At 47.0% G+C, this 25,539-nt stretch overlaps 2 protein-coding genes across 4 annotated transcripts in view; one reads left to right on the top strand and one right to left on the bottom strand.

The window, feature by feature from the left end:
* The window catches only part of ESPN (espin), a 110,688-nt gene extending 109,222 nt beyond the window's left edge, over positions 1-1,466 (top strand). For both annotated transcript variants that reach the window (XM_083628621.1, XM_083628620.1), the window contains one exon: positions 476-1,466. Coding sequence is in view for 1 of the 2 variants with exons in the window: in XM_083628620.1 (XP_083484746.1) it covers positions 476-623 (148 nt within the window). In the remaining variant the exon portion in view is untranslated. The remainder of the gene's footprint in view (positions 1-475) is intronic.
* Positions 1,467-3,137: 1,671 nt separating this feature from the next.
* On the bottom strand, positions 3,138-24,895 carry TNFRSF25 (TNF receptor superfamily member 25). Of its 2 annotated transcripts, none has more exons than XM_083628877.1 (9): positions 24,373-24,895; positions 13,968-14,148; positions 12,323-12,397; positions 11,952-12,110; positions 10,934-11,015; positions 8,825-8,888; positions 8,541-8,580; positions 6,949-7,092; positions 3,138-5,300 (listed from the first exon to the last, which is right to left on the bottom strand). In XM_083628877.1, the coding sequence occupies exons 1-9, from the start codon at positions 24,403-24,405 to the stop codon at positions 4,930-4,932; spliced, it is 1,149 nt and encodes a 382-aa protein (XP_083485003.1). In that variant the 5' UTR covers positions 24,406-24,895; the 3' UTR covers positions 3,138-4,929. The 2 variants fall into 2 exon arrangements, with proteins under 2 accessions (XP_083485003.1, XP_083485004.1); XM_083628878.1 differs by having other exon boundaries at positions 13,968-14,120; positions 24,373-24,882.
* Between the last annotated feature and the right edge of the window lie 644 nt (positions 24,896-25,539).

Raw genomic sequence — 25,539 nt, 5'->3', positions numbered from 1 at the left:
GACACCCGCAGTTTCATTCATTCTCCTTTCCACACAAAAAGTCCAAAAAGGGGCTCTCCAGTTCTTATTATTGCTCAGTGTCAAGAATAGTCTTCCCACCGTCTGGTATGTTGACTTTATCTAAAATAACAATTGAACATCCACTATTAGGATAATAAGCCATAGTTACTCACGTGTTCTGTATTCATTAACTCTGGGGTTTCTTGATATCCAGAAACTGGCAATTCAGAAGCATTATTGCCCTCTGGCCATGGAAGCAGAGGATAGCCATCATGGCTAGCAGCCATTGGTCGCCTTCTTCCATGAGCTTGCCCACTCCCCTTTTAAAGCCATCCAGGTTGGTGGCTGTCACTGCTTCCTGTGGGAGGGAGTTCCGCAGTTCACCTATGTGCTGAATGAATGGGCATTTTAGCTTTGGTGCCTCCCAAGCCTTTGGTAACCAGCTGAGCCTCCCCTCCCTTTTCCTTCCCAACAGAAAAGAGGAAGAAAAGCTGCGGCGAGAAGAGGAAGAGAAGGAAAAAGAGCAGTCAGAAAAGCTAAGGACTCTTGGGTATGATGAATCAAAATTGGCGCCTTGGCAAAGGCAGATCATCCTCAAAAAAGGAGACATAGCGAAGCACTAGGACCCGGGCGTCCTTCAATCTGCCCACCTGCCTGGTTCCGCTGTGCTTGGAGATGCTTCCATCCTGTAGATCTCAGACCCTGTGAGCTGTTTGAGAGGAGGAGAAGGAGGAGGAGGGATGTTACTGCCCGCCCCTACCCCACTTCCTGTTTCTGGGCTTCTCTCTCCTCTCAGCAAAACCACACACACACCTCCTTGACCTATGCCATCTCTCTCCAATTGCTCGTTCCCCCAATTCTTCTTATTCATTTTGTGCCCATTTTCAGACCAGCCCTACCCCCACCCCTCAACGTGAAGACAGGCATAACATTCTTAAGTTTTGCTGGAAGTGATGTGAAACTGTACCCTAAAATATAATGTACCGTTTTCTGTCCTGGAATGAAAAGAAAGAAAGAAAGAAAAAACCAGAACGCCCATGTACCAGTTTTCAATGTGTCGGGAAGCACCAGGGATGAGCACTGACTGGCTAGCACCTGGGACTTCACCAACCCTGAGAAAAGTTTTGCAACTTGTTAGTATTTCTGAATTGAATTAATGTTCACAATGCCTTGTTAAGAAGCATTTGAAGCAGGGAGGTGGGTGACGTACTGAAAGGTGGGGAAGGATGTGCATAAATTCACTTGTGTGTAAGTCAAGCTGAAGCTGATGTCACACCTTGGGGGAGGGGGAGAACTGGCTGTCCGGAGTGTTATGTCTGTCTTCACCCTAAGGCTAAGTTGAATATGAAATCTAGCCACATGGCAACCTTAGCAACTTACAACACCCTCCACCCCCACTTGGCTGGTATGATATCAACTGCTTAATGTCCAAATGTCCATCTGTGCAATAAAATAATTTCTCCAGATTCGTCCTTTTCTGCTGTCTTGGCTAACCCTAAGGCCTAAGAGAGTTGGACTAGATGACCCTCTTGGTCCCTTAACTTCTATTCTGAAAGTGGGCATGACTGAACAAGGTTCTTCAGCATACCATCAAGCTCTTTGACCTCTCGCTCTTAACTTGCAGAAGCAAAAGAATAACCACTGAAAAAATGAATCGAGAAATTCTGCAAGCTTGCTGCATTTGCATAGTTTAAACAGGTTGCAGAATCTGGTGTTCCTTGATGCAGAAACCGGATGAAGAATGTTTTAAAGCTCTGTGTATCCTGTGCATGTTTACTGGGAAGGAATTCCCATTGTCTTTATGAGTACTTATTTTATTGGCAAAGGAGAGGGTGTTGTTTTTTTTGCAAAACAGCGCTCAGGCCCCCTTCTCCAGGGTGGATGGGCCACAGCCCTCTTTTTATGTCTGACATCACTCTTTCTCTGCCAAGATCATCTGTCTGCTGCAAACTGACCTGGGTAGCTTAAAGTATCATGGAGAGCAGTGTTCCTCAAGCACCCTGCCCTTTTCATAATAGAACCTTGTAGACAAAAGGTTCTGCTGCTGCACATTTTATTTTGCAAAGGGAAAAGGGCATTTCTAAATAAAAGGGTTACAGTTTGAAATGTACATCTCAGTAATTTGGATGAGTTGAAGCAAGAAGTTCCTTTAGCTGCCATATTTTCATTAAAAGCACAGCAGCTCTAGCAGCGCTCTGTAGATTTTCTTCAAACTCTTCTTTTCTATATGGCTTTGGGTCCTGTCCACCTTTGAGGCCTCTGAAGGTTGGGGATTCTTTCAGACCCAGAATGTAAAGGTAAAGGGACCCCTGACCATTAGGTCCAGTCGTGACTGACTCTGGGGTTGTGGCGCTCATCTCGCTTTATTGGCCAAGGGAGCCGGCGTACAGCTTCCAAGTCATGTGGCCAGCATGACTAAGCTACTTCTGGCGTACCAGAGCAGCACACGGAAACGCCATTTATCTTCCCGCTGGAGCGGTACCTATTTATCTACTTGCACTCTGACGTGCTTTCAAACTGCTAGGTTGGCAGGAGCAGGGACCGAGCAACGGGAGCTCACCCCGTCACGGGGATTCGAACCGCCGACCTTCTGATTGGCAAGTCCTAGGCTCTGTGGTTTAACCCACAACGCCACCCGTGTTGACCTTATCAGTTGTTAAAAAGCAAGTCCCTCTCCAAGCTGGTCTTTCCTTTGTTTTTTCTCACTTTTGACCTCTCCCTCAGGATGGAATTGCTTCTACACAGACTCCCTTCTGCTTTCGCTGATACAACTGCAAGAACGTTTTTATGCCATCCTGGTTGCTGAAGGGTGGCAATTAAGAGGGAGTGGACTGGGTAGAGGTGTGTGCATATATGAACCAGCCAGAATTCCTCCCCTTGCCCCTGTTGTGTGACTCACTTTGCCTCCACTGAATTCAATGGGACCTAGGGATAACTAACCCCCTCTGGATCAGCCACCAAGGGCCTATTAACCACACACAAAATAGGCAGCTGTTATTCTGGACACAGAAGTAATATTTAATAACGTAGAGCATATCATTTCTTTTTATTTTATTTCCTGAAACTGAAATAACGATGCCATGGTGGAAAGGGTTTCTGAACAGAGAGGGAATGGAAGGGAGTCGTAGGCGGAGGTGTGGAGCATTTTTTTAATCTAACAAAATGTATATACCTCTCAATTGTTCAAAACAAAACTCTAAGCCCAGGAAGTTTAGCATTCAACCAGCACCCAATTCCAGTGGCCATGGCAGTGAGCGCGAGAGCTGGTAGTCTCTAGTTCAAATTTAAATGACAATATCCACAACTCAGCTTGATGCGCCTGCAGTGTCCAGTTGCTGCAACCAGCAGGGAATTCTGAAAATGGCCTTGGAAATGTAGCACCAGAAAAATGGCAGAGAACTGGGTGTTTCATAAATAGCAATACTGCAGCATCCTGGATTTGGATGGCGGCCCTCGAATCCCAATTCGCTGCTCGAGACCAGAAATTTGAAAGCTAGAGGATCCTCAACAGCTAGCTGTCTATTCTCTTCTTTCTATGCATAAAAACACAGGAAGCCAAACCTTTGGGTCCGCCTAGCTGACTGGCAGGAGTGTCTCCAGCAAGGGTCTTCCCAAAAACCCCTAGAGATGGCAGGAACGGCACCTGAGCCCCCCCCCCATGCAAAATATGTGCTTGAGGGTTTACCACCAGGGCATCTGGTGTGTACAAGTTGCTGGACTAGATGGGCCATTGGCCTCATCCTGAAGGCTGTACTAAAGTTCTTATGCTGAGCTCCCTCTGGCCTACAGACACACTATTTAGTCTGCAGGTAGACCACCACTTCTCTTGACAACCCTTATGAACATCACCTGAGGTCCTTCTCTGTGGGCTGGCTCAGAGAGAGTTTTAAGGCATGGCAGTGAGGAACAGGGCCTTTTCTGTGGTGACCCCCCCACCTGCAGAATTCTTTCCCAAGTGAGCCCTGCCTGGTGCCGACACTGACATTTTCTTAGAACCTGATTAAGCCCTCCTCTTCACTCGGGCATTTGATGGGATTTGGAACATGATTAAACTAGATTGCAAGACGCCTGGAGATTGCCCTGTGTTTGGCCACTTAACAAAAAACAGTGAAAGCCAATCAAATTGCAGACTTCCTGGTGTGGGAAAACTAGGAGCTCCTAGGACCATCACGTGTATCTTTTCAGGGCTCAGTCAGGTTCAGAATCACGAGCCCCTGATTGTTAAAGTGCGTTAGAATTGACATAGTGAAAACACATAAATACATTTTTCAAAACAGGCTCCTGGCACTCTTGCCAGCCATTGGGTGACCTCCTGTGAGGTCACAGAATGTTCCTGAACATTCCAACTCCTGAGTGGGGAGGCTCAGTCATGGAATACTGGACACTGAAGAAATCAGAAGGCTGGTTTGACTGAGAGGAAACTTGCAGAAGGGCCGAGAGGTGAGTGGCGGGTGGGCAAGGGGCTGTGGGAGAGTAATATTCTGGTTGTCTCAGCCTTCCTGTGGGCAGCCAAGCCCTGAGGCATAGGTCTTGGCCATAATTTGTAGCAAGGTGTCCTGCTGAATCATTAATAGTACCTTAGAGCATTTTTGTGTGCGCAAAGCATTTCGCATACATAATCTCAGCAAACGTTACATCTACCGGCATGTAAGGTAGATGAAGTATTATCTCCCTATCTCAGGGGCCACCTGGAATATCCATTGGAACTGCATCATCCTTGGGTTGCAGCTCAGTGTCTTAGGCACTACACATGTTCCAGAATACCTGGAGTAGGATTTCAATGTCACTGCAAAGTTCTATACCTGCAGTGCCCCTTCCATGAGGTTGGACCTCTCTGTTTCCTTTGCCGCAGCGCAAGTCTGTCTGAGATGGAGTGGGGAACAGCATAGCCCAGATCTTTGCCCCCACCCCATCTCAGGGGCTCTCCTGCTAGCTGTTGGCGTGCAGCTGCTCCCTCAGTTCCTGGGCACAACCGCCCAGCTGCATGCTCTCCAGGACGGTGAAGATGGCGTCTGTCGAGGGCCCCTGCTGCTGGCACCAGCGCTTGAGCATCTCATACTGCTGCTCGCGGAATTGCGAGTGCTCCAGCTCCACCAGCTCAATCTCCCTGTCGCGCAGGCCCAGACCCCGCACAAACTCTTTCCAGCGCCGGACTGGCACAGCGTCAATCACGGCGTACATGTTTCTGCCTTGCAGCAAACCACAGATCGGGGGCGCTCCATTCACCAGTTTCTCTTTCTCGGCGAGGGATGCGGCGGGAGGCTCTGAATGGAGAAACAGGGGGGGCATCTGCACCGTGCCTGCAAAAACAAAAGATTTGGCTTTACCAACCGCAAGGCTCTGGGGGCATCTTCCAGCTGCAGCAGAAAGTCTCAAGGGGCGTAGACACTAGTCTCTGAGAGCAATGGGCACGTCGAAATTCTTGGAGAGCTTCTGCATGTGCTGGACATGATATTTGCTACCATAGCTGTCAACTTTCAGATTTGAAAATAAGGGATCAGCAGCCTCAAAAGTAAGGGATCAGCAGCCTCACCTGTCCCGGGGACAGTCTACGGGATATCTAACAATCCGGGATAGCAGCAGGAAGCAGCGGGAAACGGCACTGGAATAAGGGAATTTCCCGCAAAAAAAGGGAAGGTTGACAGCTAAGTTTGCTACACCTTTAGTGGTTAGGTTGCTAGGAAAAGGGCCCATCCGCACTGAACATTTAAAGCATTTGAGATTGTCATGGCATCTCTCAAAAGAATTATGGGAAGTGTAATAGGAGCTAGAACTTTATATGCACAGAGGTGGACGGAGGAAGGATTACCAAGGAAGGAAGAATGGCTTATGAAAATGATGGACTGGGCTGAAATGGCAAAATTAACTGCCAGATTAAGAGGCCATAACGAGGATCCAAGGAGTCCAAGGAGGATGGGAGACCATTGATCGACTATCTGTTAAAGTATCACCCCTATATGAAGTCGCTGGCAGGATTTGAAATATAAGCGGTGGATTAATGAAAGAATTAATGATACTGGAGTTTAGCGAGTAAAAATGCATGTGTTGTAAAACAGCTAATAAAATGGAGTTAAAAAAAACAAACATCAGGAAAGGGGGGTAGGAAGTCAAGAAGAAACTTTATACATTTTAAAAAACATTCTGGAATATTTTTGGAGATTTAATATACCGTACTCTTCCGTGTATAAGACTAGATTTCTTTACTAAAGAATGTTAAAAACAGGGGGTAGTCTTATACACGGGGCCAATCTCCCCCCATTTTCTTAATTTTTAGTCCCCAAAAATGGGAGGTGTGCTATACACAGAAAAATATGGTAAATGACTGGAGAGAGAGAGAAAAAAAAAGAATCCTGGGAACTGTAGTTCGTGGAGGGTGCTGGGAGTCAGTAAGAGGACCCTTCCCCCCTCCCCCGGTCACAGAACTACAATTCTCCAAGTGGTTTAACAGTCAATTCCTCTCTGCATTGAACTCTTTTCATTAACTCCCTTGCCAGCTTAGGCGAGCTGTTATTATTTCAGCCTCAGTTCTTTATCTGCAAAACGGGTATAATTGCAACAGCTGGACTTATACGGATTGATCTTTTTATTGTAATCAGTCTGAAGCACTTTACATGTGTGGTTGATGTGACCACCCCGTGGGAGGACTTTCCTACTCAGAGCCAGCCCAAGACATTTTTCTGCCTGAGGCAGAGGATAGGATCCCATCCTGCCCTGTTCCATGTGTAGAAGCTGTTCAGGCTGACTGATTGAATCTTACTTTAGCAACAGCCTGGGGCTACTGAACTTCAGTGAACCAGCTGAGAGGGCAGATGGTTGGCTTGTGGGGCACACAGCTCCCATCCCCAACAGAGGTGAATGGACTGGAGGAGGGTCTGCAGCTACAGCCCCTAATGGCTGGACCGGTCTACCCAAATGGCAGGACCGGTCCTGTTTCCACCTTAGGATTACCATTGCAAAGGTGTTTGGTAGGCTGGCCAGTCTGGACGCATGGAGATGTGGAGTAGCTCTTCTCAGCATGGGGGGCAAATCTCCTTATACAGTACACAATGAAGGCCGCTGCCAGAAGCATCAAGCATCCGCAGACACCTATAGCTTAGAAGACACGCAGGAAGAGACCAAAAAGTGAGGAATCAAACACCTAGCCTTGGCCAAGCTCCCCAGACATTGTACTACCGCAGTGCATGGGCACATACAGTTGCAATCGAAATTATTCAAACCCTCCCCCCATTGAAAATCAGGTATATTATCACAAATTTACAAACTTCCAGCTGTCCGCAATGAGCAAATCAAACAGAAGCAGTTGAAGGAGCTCAACACAATGGATGCCTCAAGCGGTTTCCCCAAATGCAACTGAAATTGCAACTTATACTGGCTTCTCCAGTCTCACTGTTATTCAAGCTCAAGGTGGCATACATGATTCTGCCTCACCTTCCCCTCCCTCACACACACAACAACCCTGCGAGGTTGGTTAGACTGAGAGACAGTGACTGACCCAAAGTCACCCAGTGAGCTTCATGGCTGAGTGGGGATTTGAACCCTGGTCTCTCCCATGTTTTAGCTGAGCACTCTAACCTCTGTACTGTACTGGCTCAACCTGAACAAAAGTGGCATGGCGGTCCCATTTAACCATTTCAAAAAGTGAAAATCTGGATGCAACAGTTGTTGAGCGAAGAAGGAGAAGAAGAAGAAGAAGAAGAAGAAGAAGAAGAAGAAGAAGAAGAAGAAGAAGAAGAAGAAGAAGAAGCAGAAGAAGAAGAAGAAGAAGAAGTTGTTTCTGAGCTATTTTTAAGGAAATTTGCCAAAAATCTACACTTCTGACATGGGTTGCCATACGTCCGGATTTTCCTGGACATTTAAGCGATTTCCCCCCAGACACTGTTTCCGACGGCCGAATCCTGGCAATGTGTGGCTGAACCCAGAAGGATGTCAACCCTAATGTAACACACATTTAACTTCTTCACAAATTTGCCCAACCCAGTTGTAAAGCCATTGAGGACTGAACCTGTGACACTTACCTTACTATCTTAGAGCTTAGGGTTGCCATATGTCCAGATTTTCCCAGACATTAACTGGGATCTCAGTGGCAGAAGTGATATCTGGGTGGAATGTCCAAAAAGCGGCAGTTTGTCCTGGATTTCCGGCAACATAACCGAAAACTTGCATTTTGGAGGGGAATTTTTTTTTAAGTCAACAATTTGTTTGCGTCCATATTTTCACTTCTTGAAATATGACAGCCCTATCATAGGCTATGTTTCAGTCGCACAAGAAACAGGTTTCCATGCACATAAACACCCCTTTCTCCATCATCCAGACAAGCAGAAGGCACAGTCACAGGCCATAGACGCATTGCAGTCAAGCCAAAGTACTCCAGGAAGGTGCAAAGTCAGGCTACTGTGAGGCACAACCAGGGGAAACTCCCAAGGGCCAGGCAGAGTGCTGCATTTGGCCCCTGACCCTGAGGTTACCCACACCCCTCCAATAAACACTAAACTGAGCTCATAACACCAGGAGTGACATATCCTGGGATTGCCATGACCTACCAAATTTACAGTCCTTGCCGCAGATTTCAGTTCTGGGACTCTTGCTGGAAGACAAAAAGAGTTAAGTCCTTTAGGTAAATATAGGCCACAAAGGCAGCCCATTCTCCCAGACAATTCTCCCAGGCCGCACTGCAGGGCTGTTGTGTTACAGTTGGAAAGGGAAGGGGTGGGAAGAGGCTTCTTTTGACCACCCCTGCTTTCATCACAGCGACCTGTTTATTGGGTGATGACAAAGTGATTCAGGGAGAGATCACTTTGTGAGGGGCAGGTGATCGTGTGGGGACTTGCCTGCTTGGGGTGGTGGGTACCGGAAGTCGTGAGGCATCAGAGTTAGACCATAATCTTGCTCTGGAGGGGAAAGATAAAATAAGTTTCTAGGTAGTCTGTTGAAATCCAAAGGCAGCCCTTACAGAAATGCTTCCTGGGGTCAAATAAGCAGGAGGTGGGATGGAGAGCTTCTGATGTCTGCGTGAGAGAAGGTGGGTGTCAGCAGAATAGAGTTCGATTTGGTAGGCAGCGTGCAGGAGCAGGGTGTGTTTCGAGACAAGCAGATCATAGACAGAAAGGGACAGGCTCCACTTGTAGATTGCAGACCAGTGGGGCTTAAGCCCCCAAACAGAAGGGTGGCAATGCAGGGGACTGAAAGAAAGGGGTCTGTTGGGGGTGGACAAAAGGTGGAGAATGTCTAGCTTGGGGTAACACATCCCTACGGGATAAGGATGCTAACCAGGTTTCCCGAACATGGCTTTCTCCAACTCCCACCAGCCTGGCCAACATGACAAAAGAGCGGTAAGGGAGGAAGGGCACTGCAATACAAAACCATCTGGAGGGCACCACGTTGAGGAAGGCTGGCCTCAGCATTCAAGGTCACCAAAACTGGGTAGAGCAGAACTCAGCTGTGAGCCCACAAAGAGGCCCAAGGCCGTGGTGGTGGCAATGGGGACACCAGAGACATTTGGAGAGGGACTTATATGTTAATGGCGGAGGCTTCCGAGCTGATAGGAGGGAGCTAGAGAGGGCTTGGAGCTGAACTAAGAACACAGAGACAGTAAGCATAATAAGAAACTGCAGGAATGGAGAGAATTTGTAGGCTATGCCTGGGTACAAGCATTACAAAGGACAGGGAAATGATGTGCTGAGGGTTGCTTTGTGTTGTATGACAAAGAGAACATAAGGGCACTTGAGAATTTAAGAGAGACTCATCCACAGCATCTCTATGGGTATGTTCTGGGTATAAGCTTTCGTGTGCATGCACACTTCTTCAGATACTTCTGTTTCAGTGTAACTGAAGTATATCATGAAAGCTTATACCCAGAACAAACTTAGCTGGTCTCCAAGGTGCTGCTGGACAATTTTTTAATTTATTTATTTAGACTGTGTCAGACCAACACGGCTACCTACCTGAATCTCTAATGGTGATGATGATTTTGATAAAAATTATTGGTTGCTTTTTGCAAAATAAATAAATACATACATAAAAATCAAAGAAATTTACAAAAGATTTTATGTGGAGCTTACTGGCACCCCCTGACTAAAATGACGAAGACAGGGATGAGCTTGGAACATTGCAATTCTCATTGAATTCTTACTGTCCACATCACCATTGACATTACATTTGCTGCCCGCCATGTTGGTTTATTTCCCAACCCAGCTGACTGCCAATAATTTAAAGTCCAGGGCTGATTCTCCAAAGGAATATACTTGAAAAAGAGAATGAACCAGTGATCAAACAGTCCTAAATGGGTAGCGTCGACTGGCAGGTGCCAGTGATGAATTTGCATGACAGACCAGGGCTGCTTCCAGACGGCTGTTTTGCAAGTCATGGAACATCAAATTCAGGTTGTGCAGCTGAAATTGACTTGCTGCACAAACCTGCTTAAAACCCCCCCAAAAAAATCCAACCCTGGACTTTCTGCAGTACGGAAAGTGGTGGGAAATGGAATGGAAAGTGGAGGATCTCAATCCATTGGTGCAATGCAAACAAATCAGAGTGAATACTCAATAAGCAGCTGATTTCATATATGGGAAAACAATCAGGATGAAAGCTCGATAAAAAGTTATCTGGAAGAGTCCAGAATGGGTCTGTTCTGTGCTCAAAGATTTAACTTTCAGAGATCCTCAGGGGAAGGTGCTGAATATGGCTAGCAAATCTCACACTCACACATTTTTAGCAAGGGAACCAGGAAACTGAGGCTGCTAAGCAAGGAACAATAGAGAGAGCATCCCCCGCCCTATTTTGGTGTGGTTCTTTAAATAAAATATGGCTGAGAACGTGGCAGCCCTCTTGGGAGACCTTTAGCCAAAGGGAAAACCAGGCCTCACTTCTAGTTTCCACCCCTCCCTCAGAATTCCCCATGGAGGAAGGAAGTCAAGAACAACCAAGGAAATCTCACGTTGGGCATGGCTGGCAGCTTTCTCCAGATAGGCAGAAGCCAGGCAGGCAGTCTCCACACTCTGTGTTCGCCTTTCGGGAGCCTGCAAGGAAAGAGAAGCCCCATGGTAATCGGTTTCGGGACCAGTTTAGGATTTCGGTACAGCCAGCCATTTGAATACAGCTCTACTAGTCTCCTCTCTTCTAGGGATGGACAAGGCCATCAGTTTTGGATATTCTTGGTTTCCCGTTTCTCCAATCTTACATTGAGTTCATCACATTTCTGCATCGGCTTGCCATTATTATTATTATTATTATTATTATTATTATTATTTTAAATTCTTCAGCATTTAACCACATTTCTCCTAAATTTCTCAACAAAGCCCTAACAAAGTCCTACATAGAATCATAGAATTGTATACAAATTACTTAAAAAGACAACAAAATAAATTGGACTCCTTGGCAGGTTTTGAATACACAAATTTATTGACTGTTAACATAATGGACGGATAATATAAGGATTTATACAATTTTACAGTATGCAGAGAATAATATGTGTTGAGAAATCAGAGAGAGGAGCTGAGGGAAGTCTCGGGGGGAGGGTTCAATGGGGAGGTGGGGGAGAAGGGGGAAAATAATGAATATGATATGTTTTGATATTTTGTTATGTTGAAATTGATAATTTAAAAAAAAAGAATAATAAAATTGTAGAGTTGGAAGGGACCCTAAGGGCCATTTAATCCAAACTCCTGCAATGCAGGCATCACGTAGCTGTATTATTCATTGGCAATTGTGACAACTTGCCTACACACACACACACACATACACACACACACACACACACACAATGGGTTTTAATTTCATTCATTTCTATTTCTTTTTGGTAACCTGGTTGATGCTATAAAAATTATCAAGAAGGGGGGTGGGGGGACCAGAAAAGAAAAACTTAATTTATCTCTTGTTCAAACATGTACCTAATTTATCTCTTGTTTGGGAAACAGTGATCCAAAGGCAGATATTGAGCGCTTTGGGATACTCACATTTCCGCTGCGTTTGCCGATTCATAGACAAGCAGTCTGTGCATTTCTGGCAATCCAGGTGCCCAAGATACTGGGACTCCTCAAAGTAGCCCGACTTACAGCCGCACACTGTGTTCTGGAAGTCTCTGCAGGGTTTCACGACGACTTGGTAGCTTGCATCTGGATTAATCAGTTTGCTTTTACTGTACGTTAAATCAAACATCTTTGGGAGGTTTTGTCCAGGAAGGAAGCATGAGTAGAGGAGGCTGGAGTCAGCACCCTTTTCCTCTCCTCCCTGTTTCTTCCATGCAAGGGGGGGGGGGGGAGCTTCCATCCCAGCCTTGACCCAGCTCTGCCCAACTCTTCAAAACTACCCTGCTCTGGATTCTTACCTTCACAAAATGCACACCCAAAACAGCATCTGTCTGCAGGTTTTTCGCATTCTTGTGATATCCAGTACATATTCCCTGCAAAACAAGCACGCCCCTTTGTACATTTTCTATTTTAAAAAACCACAACCATGTTCCAGAAAGGGCCAGCTTGGATACCTTAAGAGAATCATCCATCGTGTGAGAAATAAATTACTTTTGGAGCCAAAGGTCGCAGCCAAAGGGGGCTTCGAACCTTCAAGCCTTTCCTGGAAAGCCCAGCTTTCTTTTTTTGAAAACATGCAAAGAAAGATTGCAGAGTTTGGGACTCTTTAGATTAGAGGAAAGGCGAAGAAGAAGTTTATAAAATTATACACGGCATTGAGAAAGTGAGCAGAAGTTTTTCTCCCTCTCTCATAACACTAGAACTCAGAGATGTCCCATGAAGCTCAATGTTGGAAGATTCGGGACAGATAAAACAAAGTCCTTCAAAGTTAAACTGTGGAACTCTCTCCCACTGGAGGCCGTGATGGCCACCAACTTGAGTGGGTTTAAAAGAGGATTGGACAAAACTCATGGAGGAGAAGGCTACTGATGGGCAGCTGCTAGCTGCAATGATAGCTACATTCTGCCTCCACAGACGAAGGCAGCAATGCTTCTGGAAGCCACAGGAGGGGCGAGGGCTCTTGTGCATGGGTCCTGCTTGCCAGTTTACCACAATGGACATCTGGGTGGCCACTGTGAGAGCAGGATGCTGGACCAGATGGGCCATTGGCCTGATCCAGCGGTCTCTAGCCTCTGTAATAAGAAAGCCTCAGAAATACTCAGAAATGCTCTGTCCATGACAGATGGCTTGCAAGCCATCATTCAGCAGTGTGCATGTGTTGAACACAGAATTGTAGAGTTGGAAGGGACCACGAGGGCCATCTAGTCCAACCCCCTACAATGCAGGTGTCAGGGAACTGCCATCGGAGCCAGAGGCGGAGGGAAGGCTCCAGAGGGATGCCGGAGAGGGTCCCAGTAGGGAGAGAGGCAGCCCATCTGCTGGGGAAGGAAATCAGCGTAGCACCAGTGGAGAAGGGGGGCAGATGGGGGAATCGGCGAGGGGGCTCCAGGACTCCTCGCCGGAGACCAGTGGGGAGAGCACGGGTCCTCCGCTGCCCACACCCTCCCTGCGCAGAAGACTTCCACGCAGGGAGAGTAGGCGGAGACTAGGCGTCAAAGAACTTCTTTGCTGGAAGAAGTTCAAGAAGCGCCCACTGACGGATTCTGCCAGCGATTGAGACAGCCAGGAAGAGAGAGGCTGTCCAGACAGAAAGGGTTCAACCAGGTAACCTAGCCAGGAGTGGCGACAACTTACGCGCGAGCAACCCCTAGAACCATTACAGCAGGGATATTGGAATTCGAACTCATGACCCCAAGATTACGAGTCTCAGGCTCTACCAACTAAGCTATGAAATATACATATTTTGTTAGCAATTGCAAAAAAAACAAAAACACATATGCAAGATAGTTAGGACCAGGGGCCCCTTCTGGACCTCCAAGCCCAGTAGTTTTTTACCAGCTCTCACCCGCCCCACATTGTCAAGGCCCACAAGATTCAGGAGGAACCCCAGCCAGACTGAAAGCGCTCCATCCCTGCAGAGGGACTGTAGCCACCCTCACTTACCATACGGGCACCTTCGTGGCGGTGTGGACTCCCGCCCATTGCGAATCAGCATCTCTTGTTTCGAACTCCACAGGCTCCTTGGGGTCCCTTGTTTCCGGAGTCTCCTTATGAGCTCGTCCTGAGTTGTGTTACCCAGATTTCTGGAGCTGCAGCCTGAGGTCAAGAGAGTCATCAGAAAGGCCTGAAAGAGGAAAGATGGAGAGAAAGAGCCTGTGCAGCAGCTCTGGAGGCTTGAGAATCCCTTGAAGAGCAGATTTATCAAGCAGATGTTCTCCTGTCTGCCCATTCAGCTGAATCTTGCTGCAATCACTTAGTTCTCTACAATGGACTTTTCTGCTGCTGCTGCTGTTATTTTTTAATATCCACATATTAAAAATCTACATACAGTGGTACCTTGGTTCTCAAACTTAATCCGTTCCGGAAGTCTGTTCCAAAACCAAAGCGTTCCAAAACCAAGGCACACTTTCCCATAGAAAGTAATGCAAAGTGGATTAATCTGTTACAAACTTTTAAAAACAACCCCTAAAACAGCAATTTAACATGAATTTTACTCTCTAACGAGACCATTGATCCATAAAATGAAAGCAATAAACAATGTACTGCAGTCACTCAATCAATTCATCAATCAATCAGTAGCCGAACTGGGTTCTACGCAGTCACAGCTGCAAAAACAAAAACGCAAAATAAATAGCAAAAACAGACAGACCTCAGCGTAAGACTCAAAACGGAACTGTGGCACTCAAAATGGAAGTGTGGCACTCAAATCAGAAGCGTAACACTCGAAATTCAATGGGGCTTAGGTAAGTGGGGTTAGGCCAGGAGTCAGTAACCTTTTTTAGCCGTGGGCCGGTCCACCGTCCCTCAGACCATGTGGTGGGCCGGACTATATTTTGGAAAAAAAATATGAACGAATTCCTATGCCCCACAAATAACCCAGAGATGCATTTTAAATAGAAGGACACATTCTACTCATGTAAAAACACCAGGCAGGCCCCACAAATAACCCAGAGATGCATATTACATAAAAGGACACATTCTACTCATGTAAAAACACGCTGATTCCAGGATAATCCATGGGCTGGATTGAGAAGGTGATTGGGCTGCATCCAGCCCCCTGCCTATCCCTGGGTTAGGCTTTCAGCCATGCCCCACTTTGTATTTTGCATGGTAAAGAACAAAGGGATGCCATCCCTCATTATTGTAGTTTCTCTCCCCCCCCCCAACATGGAATTTACCTGCTAATGTCCTAGGATTTCAAGTTGACAACCCCAAAGTCACGTTGATCGCAAACATTTAAAGCATAAATTAGCTTGAGCGTTACATTCCAGTAGAGGCGCACGTGTGACCATATTCTTTATAAAATATCCATTTATGAAATAAAATGCTGCATTACACAAATAACTTTGTGGAGGGAGCCTGTAAACTGTTCAGTGTGTCCATGGGAATTTCTTCAGCCCGGGAGACAAAGACCAAAATGTCAACAGCATGCTAAATTGTCCTTTCCCTGATGCCTCAGTGAGGGAAATGAGATCCACCAGAGTTTATACAGGCACATGAAATCAAACTAGCGAGGTAGGCTGCAATCCCAACTAACAAATCCCGAATTTTGCAGCAGTGACAGCAGTCACTGAAACCTGCATTATGTGAAGGAAGGCTATGCCCACCAGGTGGCGCTGATGTCTGTTTTGCCTGGAACCTAGGGCCAAATCTACTCTATATAAAGCAGTATCACACCACATTAAACAGTCATGACTTTCCCCCAAAGTATCCTGAGAACTGTCATTTGTTAAAAGTGCTGAGAGTTCCCTGCGAGGAGGGATTGACAGGGGAATTGTAGGGTTGTATTCTGGGAATTGTAGGGTTGAATTCTGGGTAGAGCAGGAATGCTGGAGTCACCATAAATAGCTCAGCCAGTAAAGCACAAGACTCTTATTCTGAGGGTTGTGGGTTCGTGCCTCACGTTGGGCATTGCAAGGGGTTGGACAAGATGACCTTTGTGGTCTCTTCCAACTCTCTGATTCTGTGGTCCAGATGCTCAGCTCCCATTAGCCTCCTTGGCTATAGACCAGGCTTCCTCAACCTCAGCCCTCCAGATGTTTTTGGCCTACAACTCCCATGATCCCTAGCTAGCAGGACCAGTGGTCAGGGATGCTGGGAATTGTAGTCTCAAAACGTCTAGAGGGCCAAGGTTGAGGAAGCCTGCTATAGGCTAAGCTGATTGGGGCTAATGAGAGCTGAAGACCAGCACCACGGAGGGCATAAGAACATCAGAAGAGCCTGCTGGATTACACCAGCGTACCATCTAGTCCACCATGCTGTTCTTGCAGCAGGCCAGCCAGATGCCTGTGGGATGCCTGCAGATAGGACCCAAACAAAAGAGCAACCTCTGCTTTTGTGGCTTCTGGAAAATGGCATTCAGAAGCACACAGGAAACCAGGTCCACCACTGTTGGGACAGAACCTTCAGCGATATCTCCCTATATACATAAAAATGTAAGGCTGCCATCACCCAGTCCCCATTGGAGGATTTGTAGTGCCTCATCAGAATCCTTGATTTGTATTACTCCGTGGTGGAGGAGGGGTTTAGTGTCACAGTGGCCAATCAGGTGCCCTGTTGGGAAGCCCACAAGAAACACCCACACCCTCCAACATTTCTCCAATGAAAATAGGGACTTCCTATTCTATAGTAATAAAAATGTTATTACAGTGGTACCTTGGGTTACAAACACTTCGGATTACAGACTCCGCTAACCCGGAAGTACCTCGGGTTAAGAACTTTACCTCAGGATGAGAACAGAAATTGTGCAGCAGTGGTGGGGTGGCAGCGGGAGGCCCCATTAGCTAAAGTGGTATCTCAGGTTAAGAACGGTTTCAGGTTAAGAATGGACCTCCGGAACGAATTACATTCGTAACCAGAGGTACCACTGTATTTATACCCTCCCAGTCTGACTGGGTTGCCCCAGCCACTCTGGGCGGCTTCCAACATATATAAAAATATAACAAAACATTAAACATTTTAAAAAATACCTTCCCTATATATATGTCTTCTAAAGGTTGTATAGTTATCTCCTTGGTTTGGGGGTTGCATAACGCCACATCCTCCAACATTTCTCCAATGAAAATAGGTAAAGGTAAAGGGACCCCTGACCATTAGGTCCAGTCGTGGATGACTCTGGGGTTGCGGCACTCATCTCGTTTTATTGGCCGAGGGATCCAGCGTACAGCTTCCAGGTCATGTGGTCAGCATGACTACCGTAAGCCACTTCTGGCAAACCAGAGCATCACACGGAAATGCCGTTTACCTTCCCGTCGGAGCGGTACCTATTTATCTACTTGCACTTTTGACGTGCTTTCGAACTGCTAGGTTGGCAGGAGCAGGGACTGAGCAATGGGAGCTCACCCCATCGCGGGGATTCGAACCGCCAACCTTCTGATCAGCAAGTCCTAGGCTCTGTGGTTTAGCCCACAGCGCCACCCGCGTAGGGACGTCCTAAAGAAAAGCGGGACATTCCGGGATCAAATCAGAAACCAGGGTGGCTTCTGTAAATCCGGGATGTTCCCTGAAAAATAGGGGCACTTGGAGGGTCTGTACACCTAAGTATGAAAGTGTATGTGCACACACACAATTTTCAGCAACTGGTATTTAGAAAGCAGAGCAGAGCTGCTACAGGGGAAATGTACAATGATGAGGAATGATTCTTGGTACAAGAACGGGGGTGTTGCAAGGAAGCCCCCTTATTTTAACCTGCGAGGCCTTTCGAGCATCTGCTCTCGCTCATCTCACAGGCAGAAGAGATCGGAATCGTAGTTCCTTTTGCTGCTGCTGCTCTGGTGGTGGTTTTCTTAAAGGCTGGTAATTTTTCAAAACTCCTTGGGTTGACCTTATCTGATATGACAGGGGAAACACCGCGAGTTGCCCGCAAAAGCACCCTCCCACTCACTCCCAGCGCTCGGCGCCGATAAGGCCCCGTTCAGCGTCACCCTGGCGGTGTGGGTGTTTGCCAGCATACTCCGATAAAGTTTGCAAAGGAGAAAGGGGAAAAGGTGCACCACACGGCCTTGCGTCTGTGATGAGACAGCTGAGAGCTGCCTGCCCACCAACGTCTTGCCTGTCGCAATCCAAATGACTCCTCACCATAACCTGAAATTTACGTTTGAGGTCAATGACTTGCCCTGTCACCACAACAGCCCCAACAGCCAGCCCAGCTGATAACAGGGCTCAGAGCAACACAGACCCCAAACACGCTTTGGGTGTAACTTATTTAGCTCCATCAGCAGAGCATGAGACTCTTAATCTCAAGGTTGTGGGTTCAAGCCCCACACTGGGCAAAAGATTCCTGCATTGCAGGGGGTCAGACTAGACAATCCTTGAGGTCCCTTATAACTCTACCATTCTATAATTATAATAGGAGAAGGGATAACGGCTCATGGGTACAGTGGTACCTCGGTTTACGAACTTAATCTGTTCCGGAAGCCCGTTCTTCAACCGAAACTGTTCTTAAACCGAGGCGTGCTTTCCCTAATGAGGCCTCCCGCCGCCGGTGCCCTTCCACCGTTCGGATTCTGTTCTTAGACTGAGGTAAAGTTCTCAAACTGGCACACTATTTCCGGTTTTGTGGAGTTCGTAAACCAAATCGTTCTTAAACCGGACTGTTCTTAAACCAAGGTACAGCACTCGTTTTGCGTGTCACTGCAGACAATATTGACCTAGGTGGCCTGACTGACACAGCTTCTGGCATTCCTAATAGAGTCCAGGAATAAGAAATAAATTGGCACTCTGCACATGCTTACTGAATAATCACACCTAGTTCTTGCTCATTTATTGCTAAAACTTGTGGAATATCCAGTGCTGGGAGACTCCGGACAGATAGCAGAAAGACCTTCACACAGCAGAAAGTTGAACAATGGAACTCCATGCCACAGGACGCAGGAATGGCCACCACCTTCATACCGTACAACATTTCTCCTATGAAAATAGGGACATCCTATTCCATAATAATAATAATAATAATAATAATAATAATAATAATAATTTTATTTATACCCCTCCCATCTGACTGGCTTACCCCAGCCACTCTTATCATCTTTCAACATACGTAAAAGCATAACAAAACATTAAACTTTTTTTTAAAAAAAAACCTTCCCTATACGGGGCACCCTTCAGATGTTTTCTAAACATTTCTCCAATGAAAATAGGGACTTCCTAGTCTATAATAATAAAAAAGTTATTACGGTGGTACCTCGGGTTGCAAACACCTCGAGTTACAAACACTTCGGGTTACAGATTCCGCTAACCAGGAAGTACCTCAGGTTAAAAACTTTACCTCAGGATGAGAACAGAAATTGTGCGGCAGCGGGACAGGTTCCAACATATATAAAAATATAACAAACATTTTAAAAAACACCTTCCCTATACATATGTCTTCTAAAGGTTGTAGAGTTACTTATCTCCTTGAATCGGGGGTCGCATAACTCCATACCCTCTAGTATTTCTCCAATGAAAATGGGAACATTCCCATTTTCTCCCAAGGAGAAGCGGGACATTCCAGGATCAAATCAGAAACCGGGACGGCATCTGTAAATCCGGGACTGTCCCTGGAAAATAGGGGCACTTGGAGGGTCTGCATCTTGGATGGCTTTAAAAGAGAATTAGAGAAATTCCTGGAAGACCAGTCTCTCAGTGGCTACTAGCCATGATAGCTCTCCTCTGCCTCCACGATCAGAGGCGGCAAATGCTTCTGAATACCTGTTGCCAGAAACCGCAGGAGGGGAGAATGCTGCTGTTGTGCTCTGGGTCTGCTGCCAGGCCTGTGGGGAACCCACAAGCCGGATTCAAGCACCAGAGAACTTTCCCCTCCTGCCGTTTCCAGAAACTGGTGCTCAGATGCATTGCTCCCTCCTGCTGCAGAGGCAGAGCTTTGCCATCATGCCTACTAGCCAAGTGCGCCATCAGTAGGAATCCAGCTGCCTCAGGAGGGCACCAGAGTTGGGGGTGGCTGCCCTAGGGACCCAGTATTGAAGCCCGGAAGCAATATCTCAGCAGGCAGGATGTGCTGCGCCTTCGATGGCACTGCAACCACAAGCCAGGACTGATAAGAAAAAGCCAGGCGGCTGCTGAGGCAGCTCTTTACCAGAATAATCGTGCCCTTTCCCCGAAGGATCTCTTGGTATCCTTTACCTTCCTGGAAACAGTGTATTTGGCCCCAAAGCGTCAAGGTTCGGGGTCTGACTTGCCTGGGAAAGGAATTAAATCCCAGTGGAGAAGAAAAGAATCATCATGTTGGAGGTCCTTGGGATTCATTTAGTCCAACCCGCTCCCACCCCGGGTGCAAGTCAGGGTCTGCAGTGGAGGAGGTGATGGCAGATTAAATCCCTGCCGTAAAGTACTGCCTCCTGGGCCAAATTAAGACCTTTAGAAGGCCTAAGATAGCACTTAAAAGATTTTGGTGCCACCATATACTGGTATATCTAATTCAAAGTATAAACAACAGAAAACCGTAAAATAAAATTTTAGTTTCTGAAATGAAACGAAACCTACAAGTAAGTTGGAAAATAATGATTATTTTTGGTAAACTTCCACTTCATTAATATTTTTCTCCCACTTTTTCTAATTGCAGAGTCTTTGATCAGACCCCCGAAACTAATCTCACATAACACATCTGCTTCTATACTTAGCAGGGACAAGGCATGCAGTCCGCCTTGCTGCCTAGTTGTCCTGTTGGGATTTGTAATAGACTTCGACTGAGAAAATGAACACTCAGCTGAGCAATTTGGGACCGTTAATGTTAAAACCTAGCAATGGAAAATTTATGTGTCGCCCAACCCTTCCCTTGATGCCTTAAGCATGTGCTTATTTTGCTTAATGGTTAATCCGGTCCTGAGTCCAATCCCCACCCCGGGTGCAAGTCAGGGTCTGCAATGCAGGAAGCAATGGAAGCTTAAATACCTGCAGCAAAGGACCCCAACACCAGCAGCAAAGGCAGCCCCTTCTTGTGTTGAACAGCTTGTACCATGAAGACGTTTCTCCTAACATTTTGTCAAAATCCTGTTTCTGTGTGGTTTCCACCTGTTGGGCTCTGGAGCAACAGAAAGCCAATATCTGAGCAGATATTGGAACCTCTTCTCCAGGCTAAGCGTCTCCAAGCCTTCTGACCACCCCACACAGGATTCCAAATCCCACAGACGAGGCAAGAGCTCCTGTGTTCTCCTGCGAGGAACCGACTTTAGCAACAAAGGCCTGCTGCTGCAGAGGTCCAGCCCCTGAAGTGGTGGGGCACTGCAGGAACAGTGATGGGGACCTGAGGGTCTTGGAGGAGAGGGGTTTCTCCCACTCTCCCTGTTGCACGATGGTAGGAACAACTCAGCCAGGCTTATTACTTCTCATGATCTGGATGCGATGATTCTGTCACACAGCCAAAGACCACATTTGCTTTCTTAGCCGTGGCAGCACGTTGCTGGCTCGTGCGAGAGCCTTTTTCACATGTACTAATGTGCAGTCCAGTCTTTGCCTTGATCTTTACGTATTCCACCCCCTACTAGAGATGGAGAGAAAATTCAATTCCACTTGGCTTTAAAGCCAAATATATCGAGTTTGCCTTTGCTGGGGGGGGGGGGTGAAAACAAACATGAACCGATGGAACACAGCTCTCCTTTTTTTGAAATCCGCACTGATCTGAATTTTGCAATGTGGCTCTCCAGCCAGTGTTTATGAAAATGCATATATTAGAGGAAAGGGTGTGAAGGAATTAGTGAAATTAGCAGACAAAATGCATTCCATTAGGGGGAAAAGCTTGGAAGAAGAAGAAGAAGAAGTAGAAGAAGAAGAAGAAGAAGAAGAAGAAGAAGAAGAAGAAGAAGAAGAAGAAGAAGAAGAATGTGTTTTGCTGGGAGAAATTAGCACTAAAACGCTGGTGAGTTTTCATGACGATTAAAAGAAACACACCACATATGGCTGCAAAATGCGAAGAACTGAATTTATGATGGGGGAAATGAGAAATTGAGGTGCCTGAAATTTACAGACCCTTCCATCCCAACACACACAAATGCAGCAGATGAGATGCTGATAGTATATAGAAATATCAGGTCCATCAGCCTTCCTCCTCCTCCTCCTTCCCCACCCCCTTCCTCTCTCTTAAGTTTGCCATCCTCAAAAACCCCATGACCTCGAAAGAGTCCTTGTTGTGGTTCCACTGGCCCTGTTCTTGTAAAGCCCTCCTACACAAAGCGGGACAGATTGCGCATCACTGTGGGCGAGAGCAGAGCTGAAATGAATAACCCCCCCTACCCCACCCTGGGACCTGCTCCTCCAACTTCTCCTCTGAGAATTGTGATGATGTCAAACATTCCCCACTTGCATTGTGCCAACACCAGCAAATCCACACCTGCCAATAAAACATTTTAGAATGTATCTGTCTGAGAAGCCAGGGCCCAAAAGCTCCGTCACAATTTCTTGTGACGAGTAGAGAGTAGAGTCTTTATTTGTGTCCTCCTGGAGGCAATGGAGAAAAAGTTTTCACTTTTTAAATGCAGGAATTTGATTCTCCTGCTGCTGGTTAATGTATTGGTGGTGGGTGCTGCTCTCTGCAATATTGATGCCACTGCTGTTTTCAGCAAAATAATAACCAGGGGTTGTTTTTGCTTTTTACCTGTAAGCTGCTCCAAACAACTCTTCTAGCCTTAGCAGTTATCATTACTCTGAGTAGGACTAGTTCTATATACAATCCATTGTGTTTTTGCTTGTCAAATTTCAGTTCCAAAACTCAGACCGTGAATTTGGAGATGAGCATCTCAGTATATATATAAAAAAGCCACATAGCACAACTAGAAACTTCCTCCAAGTTTTGCGTCCTCTGCTCCTCACCCTCAGAAAAAGTTGCATCGCCTTGAAGGTGGAACAATCTTTACATTAGACACACACTCTCTCTCTCTTATCCTTACCTTTAAATAATAGATCTTCAAATATTTTGTGGACCACTTGACAATTGTAGGGGATCCTGGCAGATCATTTAATAAACCTTCCCCTCCAGAGTGCTGACATCACCACCCAAACTAATGCTATAATATGAAAATCATGGGGCATGTCACTAGCAAGAGAGCCATCGCTTTGCTGGGGGGGGAAAGGATAAAATGGCAGCCCCCACCCCCTTCCACATGCAGAAACTGACCTGGCTTGCAGCTGAAACCAGTATCAGCACTGGAGATGAGTCAGTGTCTTCTACTGCCCCTGGAGCTAGCTTTGGGGGTTCAGGAAAAGTTCCCTGTCCAGCATTGCCCCAGTGGTGGCTGGTGCCCATTGGGGCTGGTAGGAAGAAAAGTGGGGAGCCCAACAGTAGGGGGCACCAGAGCCTATGATAAACAGGCCAACTCATTCTGGTTTTGTCCCTATCCTCCTTCCTGCTGAGTTGTAGGGGGGGCAGGGGGAGACAACCCTGAGGCTGAGGAAGCTGGCAGTCAGGGCCACAGTGTGGACTGGGTGCAAGAAGGCAGGTAGATGCAAGCTGACTGAGGTTGGTTGGGCAGTGACCCACTTACCCCAGCAAATGAGAATCTATACCTTCATCCTCCAACACCTCCAGGCTACTCTCCATTATGTCTTGCCTGAGGCAGCTGCCTCATTCTGCCTAACAATAGGGCCGTCCCAGAACTTAAGAAAAGGATCAGGCCAATAGCTCGCCTGTTCCAGCTTCCTGTTCTCACAGTGGCCAACCAGATGCCTATTTGGGAAGGCTGAAAGCACGACCTAAGCCCAAGAACATTCTCCCTTCCTGCAGTTTCCAGCAACTGGTATTCAGAAGCACGAATTCAGAAGCCATTGTGGCTGGTAGACACAGATAGCCCTCTCTTTCAAAGCCATCCAAGTTGGTGGCCATCACTGCTTCATGAGGCAGCGAGTTCCACAGTTTAACTATGCGCCCCGTGAAGGACTCTTTTCTCTGTCCCAAATCTTCCGACATTCAGCTTCAATATCCACAAGTTCTCGTGATGTGAAAGAGGGAGAAAAAAATTTCTCTCTCTGTTTTCTCCATGTCAGGTGTAATTCATTCGCTTCCATCAAATCGCCTCTTACCTTTCCTCTAAACTCAAAAGTCCAAAATGCTGCAACCTTTCCACATAGCGCAGCAGCCCTCTGCTAGCAAGAACCCATTTGACAACTCCACAAATCTATGCTTCTATGACTACTAATGCTACAGCATTTGTCGATGTAGCCCCTGGAACATTTCCATGGCAGAATTTCTGAACCTTAACCCAGCTCCACAATCTCCTTCCGGAGGCATGGGACCCCAGAACAGCACTCAGATTCCCAAGTGGCAGCCAGACCCCGTAGATTTGTAGGACTGCCTTAGGATATTGCCAGTTCCCTTGTCGACCCCCTGCAAAACTTGCCCTCCCTTCATTTGCCTACTTACCACAGCAGCAGCGGGTTGCTGCCACCTCATCATTCAAGTCCGGGATGAGGAGCCCATTATCTGCAAGGATCCCCAGAGGAACTGCTGTCAGGGGCCACCGGAGACTACCAGGAGGCCGCCGAGGATGCAGCCTGGCAAGAAGGAGGCCCTGGGGAAAGCGATGAGGGCAGAGGGTGTCCTCAACATTTCACCCAGTGAACAGGTGGGAAATGAGGGCAGAGCCATCACAAGGAAGCCCTTCAGGCAAAACCACCATGGGAGGAAGGAAATGTCTGTTTAAGAGCGTGGCTGTTCAGAGGAACCATTCAGAAGCCCGCAGGAAATCCAAGACCGGGGCGAAAGGGGCAGCAAAAAGGGAGCTGGCCAGCGTCAGGACTCGATCCGAGGTCTCCCCCAATGCTGGGGCCCTGTGGATAGGGGCCCTGATTCACCGCCCAATTTAGGGCAGTGCTTCGAGAGCTCTGCGGTGTAGAGCAAAGGGGAAATAAAAGGGAAAGTACTTCTCGTTTCCATTATTTCTTCTGCGAACTGCAAAGCACGTTGTCACGAATGGGCTTCCTTGAAAGACGCTGCTATGCAAATTAGTGCATTGTCGATCTGGCCTGGAAAGAGTGACTCGATGAGCAGCTGAGTCAGCCCTTAGGGTTGCAGGGAACGTGCTGTTTCTGCCACGGCATTTCAAACAGAGCAGAATCAATGTGTGCAAAGGACTTCATCCACAGCTTTGTCAGGCGCAGAAAAATGGGCACCTGCCCCTCCTGCTACTTCAACCCCCAACCTTTAGAAACACAGGCAACTGGCTGCTTGAGTCTGGCCACCCAAGCAGAGCATGAGACTGCTCTACAATGTTGGAAGCTGCCCAGAGGGGCTGGGGCAACCCAGCAAGATGTGTGGGGTATAAATAGTAACATTATCATTCTGGAATTTTCTTCGGAGAAATGTTGGAGGGTATGCATGTGAGGACAGAGTAGCAACACAACAGCAGGGCCTTTTTTGCAGTGACTCCCTGTTTGTGGAATACACTCCCCAGGGCACTTTCCTTATGTATCTTTAGGCACGGGGCAAAAACGTTCTTCTTCAAATAGGCCTTTGTTTGAAGTTATTGTCTTTTTTTAGTATGTGCTCCATGTTGTAAACTGCCCCATGAAGTTCCAGACATAGTGTTGG

Source organism: Podarcis filfolensis (genome assembly GCF_964270895.1).
Source record: "Podarcis filfolensis genome assembly, chromosome: 8".
In the NCBI taxonomy this organism is placed as follows: Eukaryota; Metazoa; Chordata; class Lepidosauria; order Squamata; family Lacertidae; genus Podarcis; species Podarcis filfolensis.
This window is presented reverse-complemented; position numbering and strand designations above follow the sequence as displayed.

What these genes read in the sequence shown, in the direction of transcription:
- TNFRSF25 (XM_083628877.1), bottom strand. Translation starts at nt 24,405, where the DNA reads ATGATGAGGTGGCAGCAACCCGCTGCTGCTGTG. An exon ending in GCCACGAAGGTGCCCGTATG is followed by an intron (nt 12,398 to 13,967) that starts GTAAGTGAGGGT and finishes CTTGTTTTGCAG; the next exon opens with GGAATATGTACTGGATATCA. An exon ending in CCACCACCCCAAGCAGGCAA is followed by an intron (nt 8,581 to 8,824) that starts GTCCCCACACGA and finishes TCTTCCAGCAAG; the next exon opens with AGTCCCAGAACTGAAATCTG.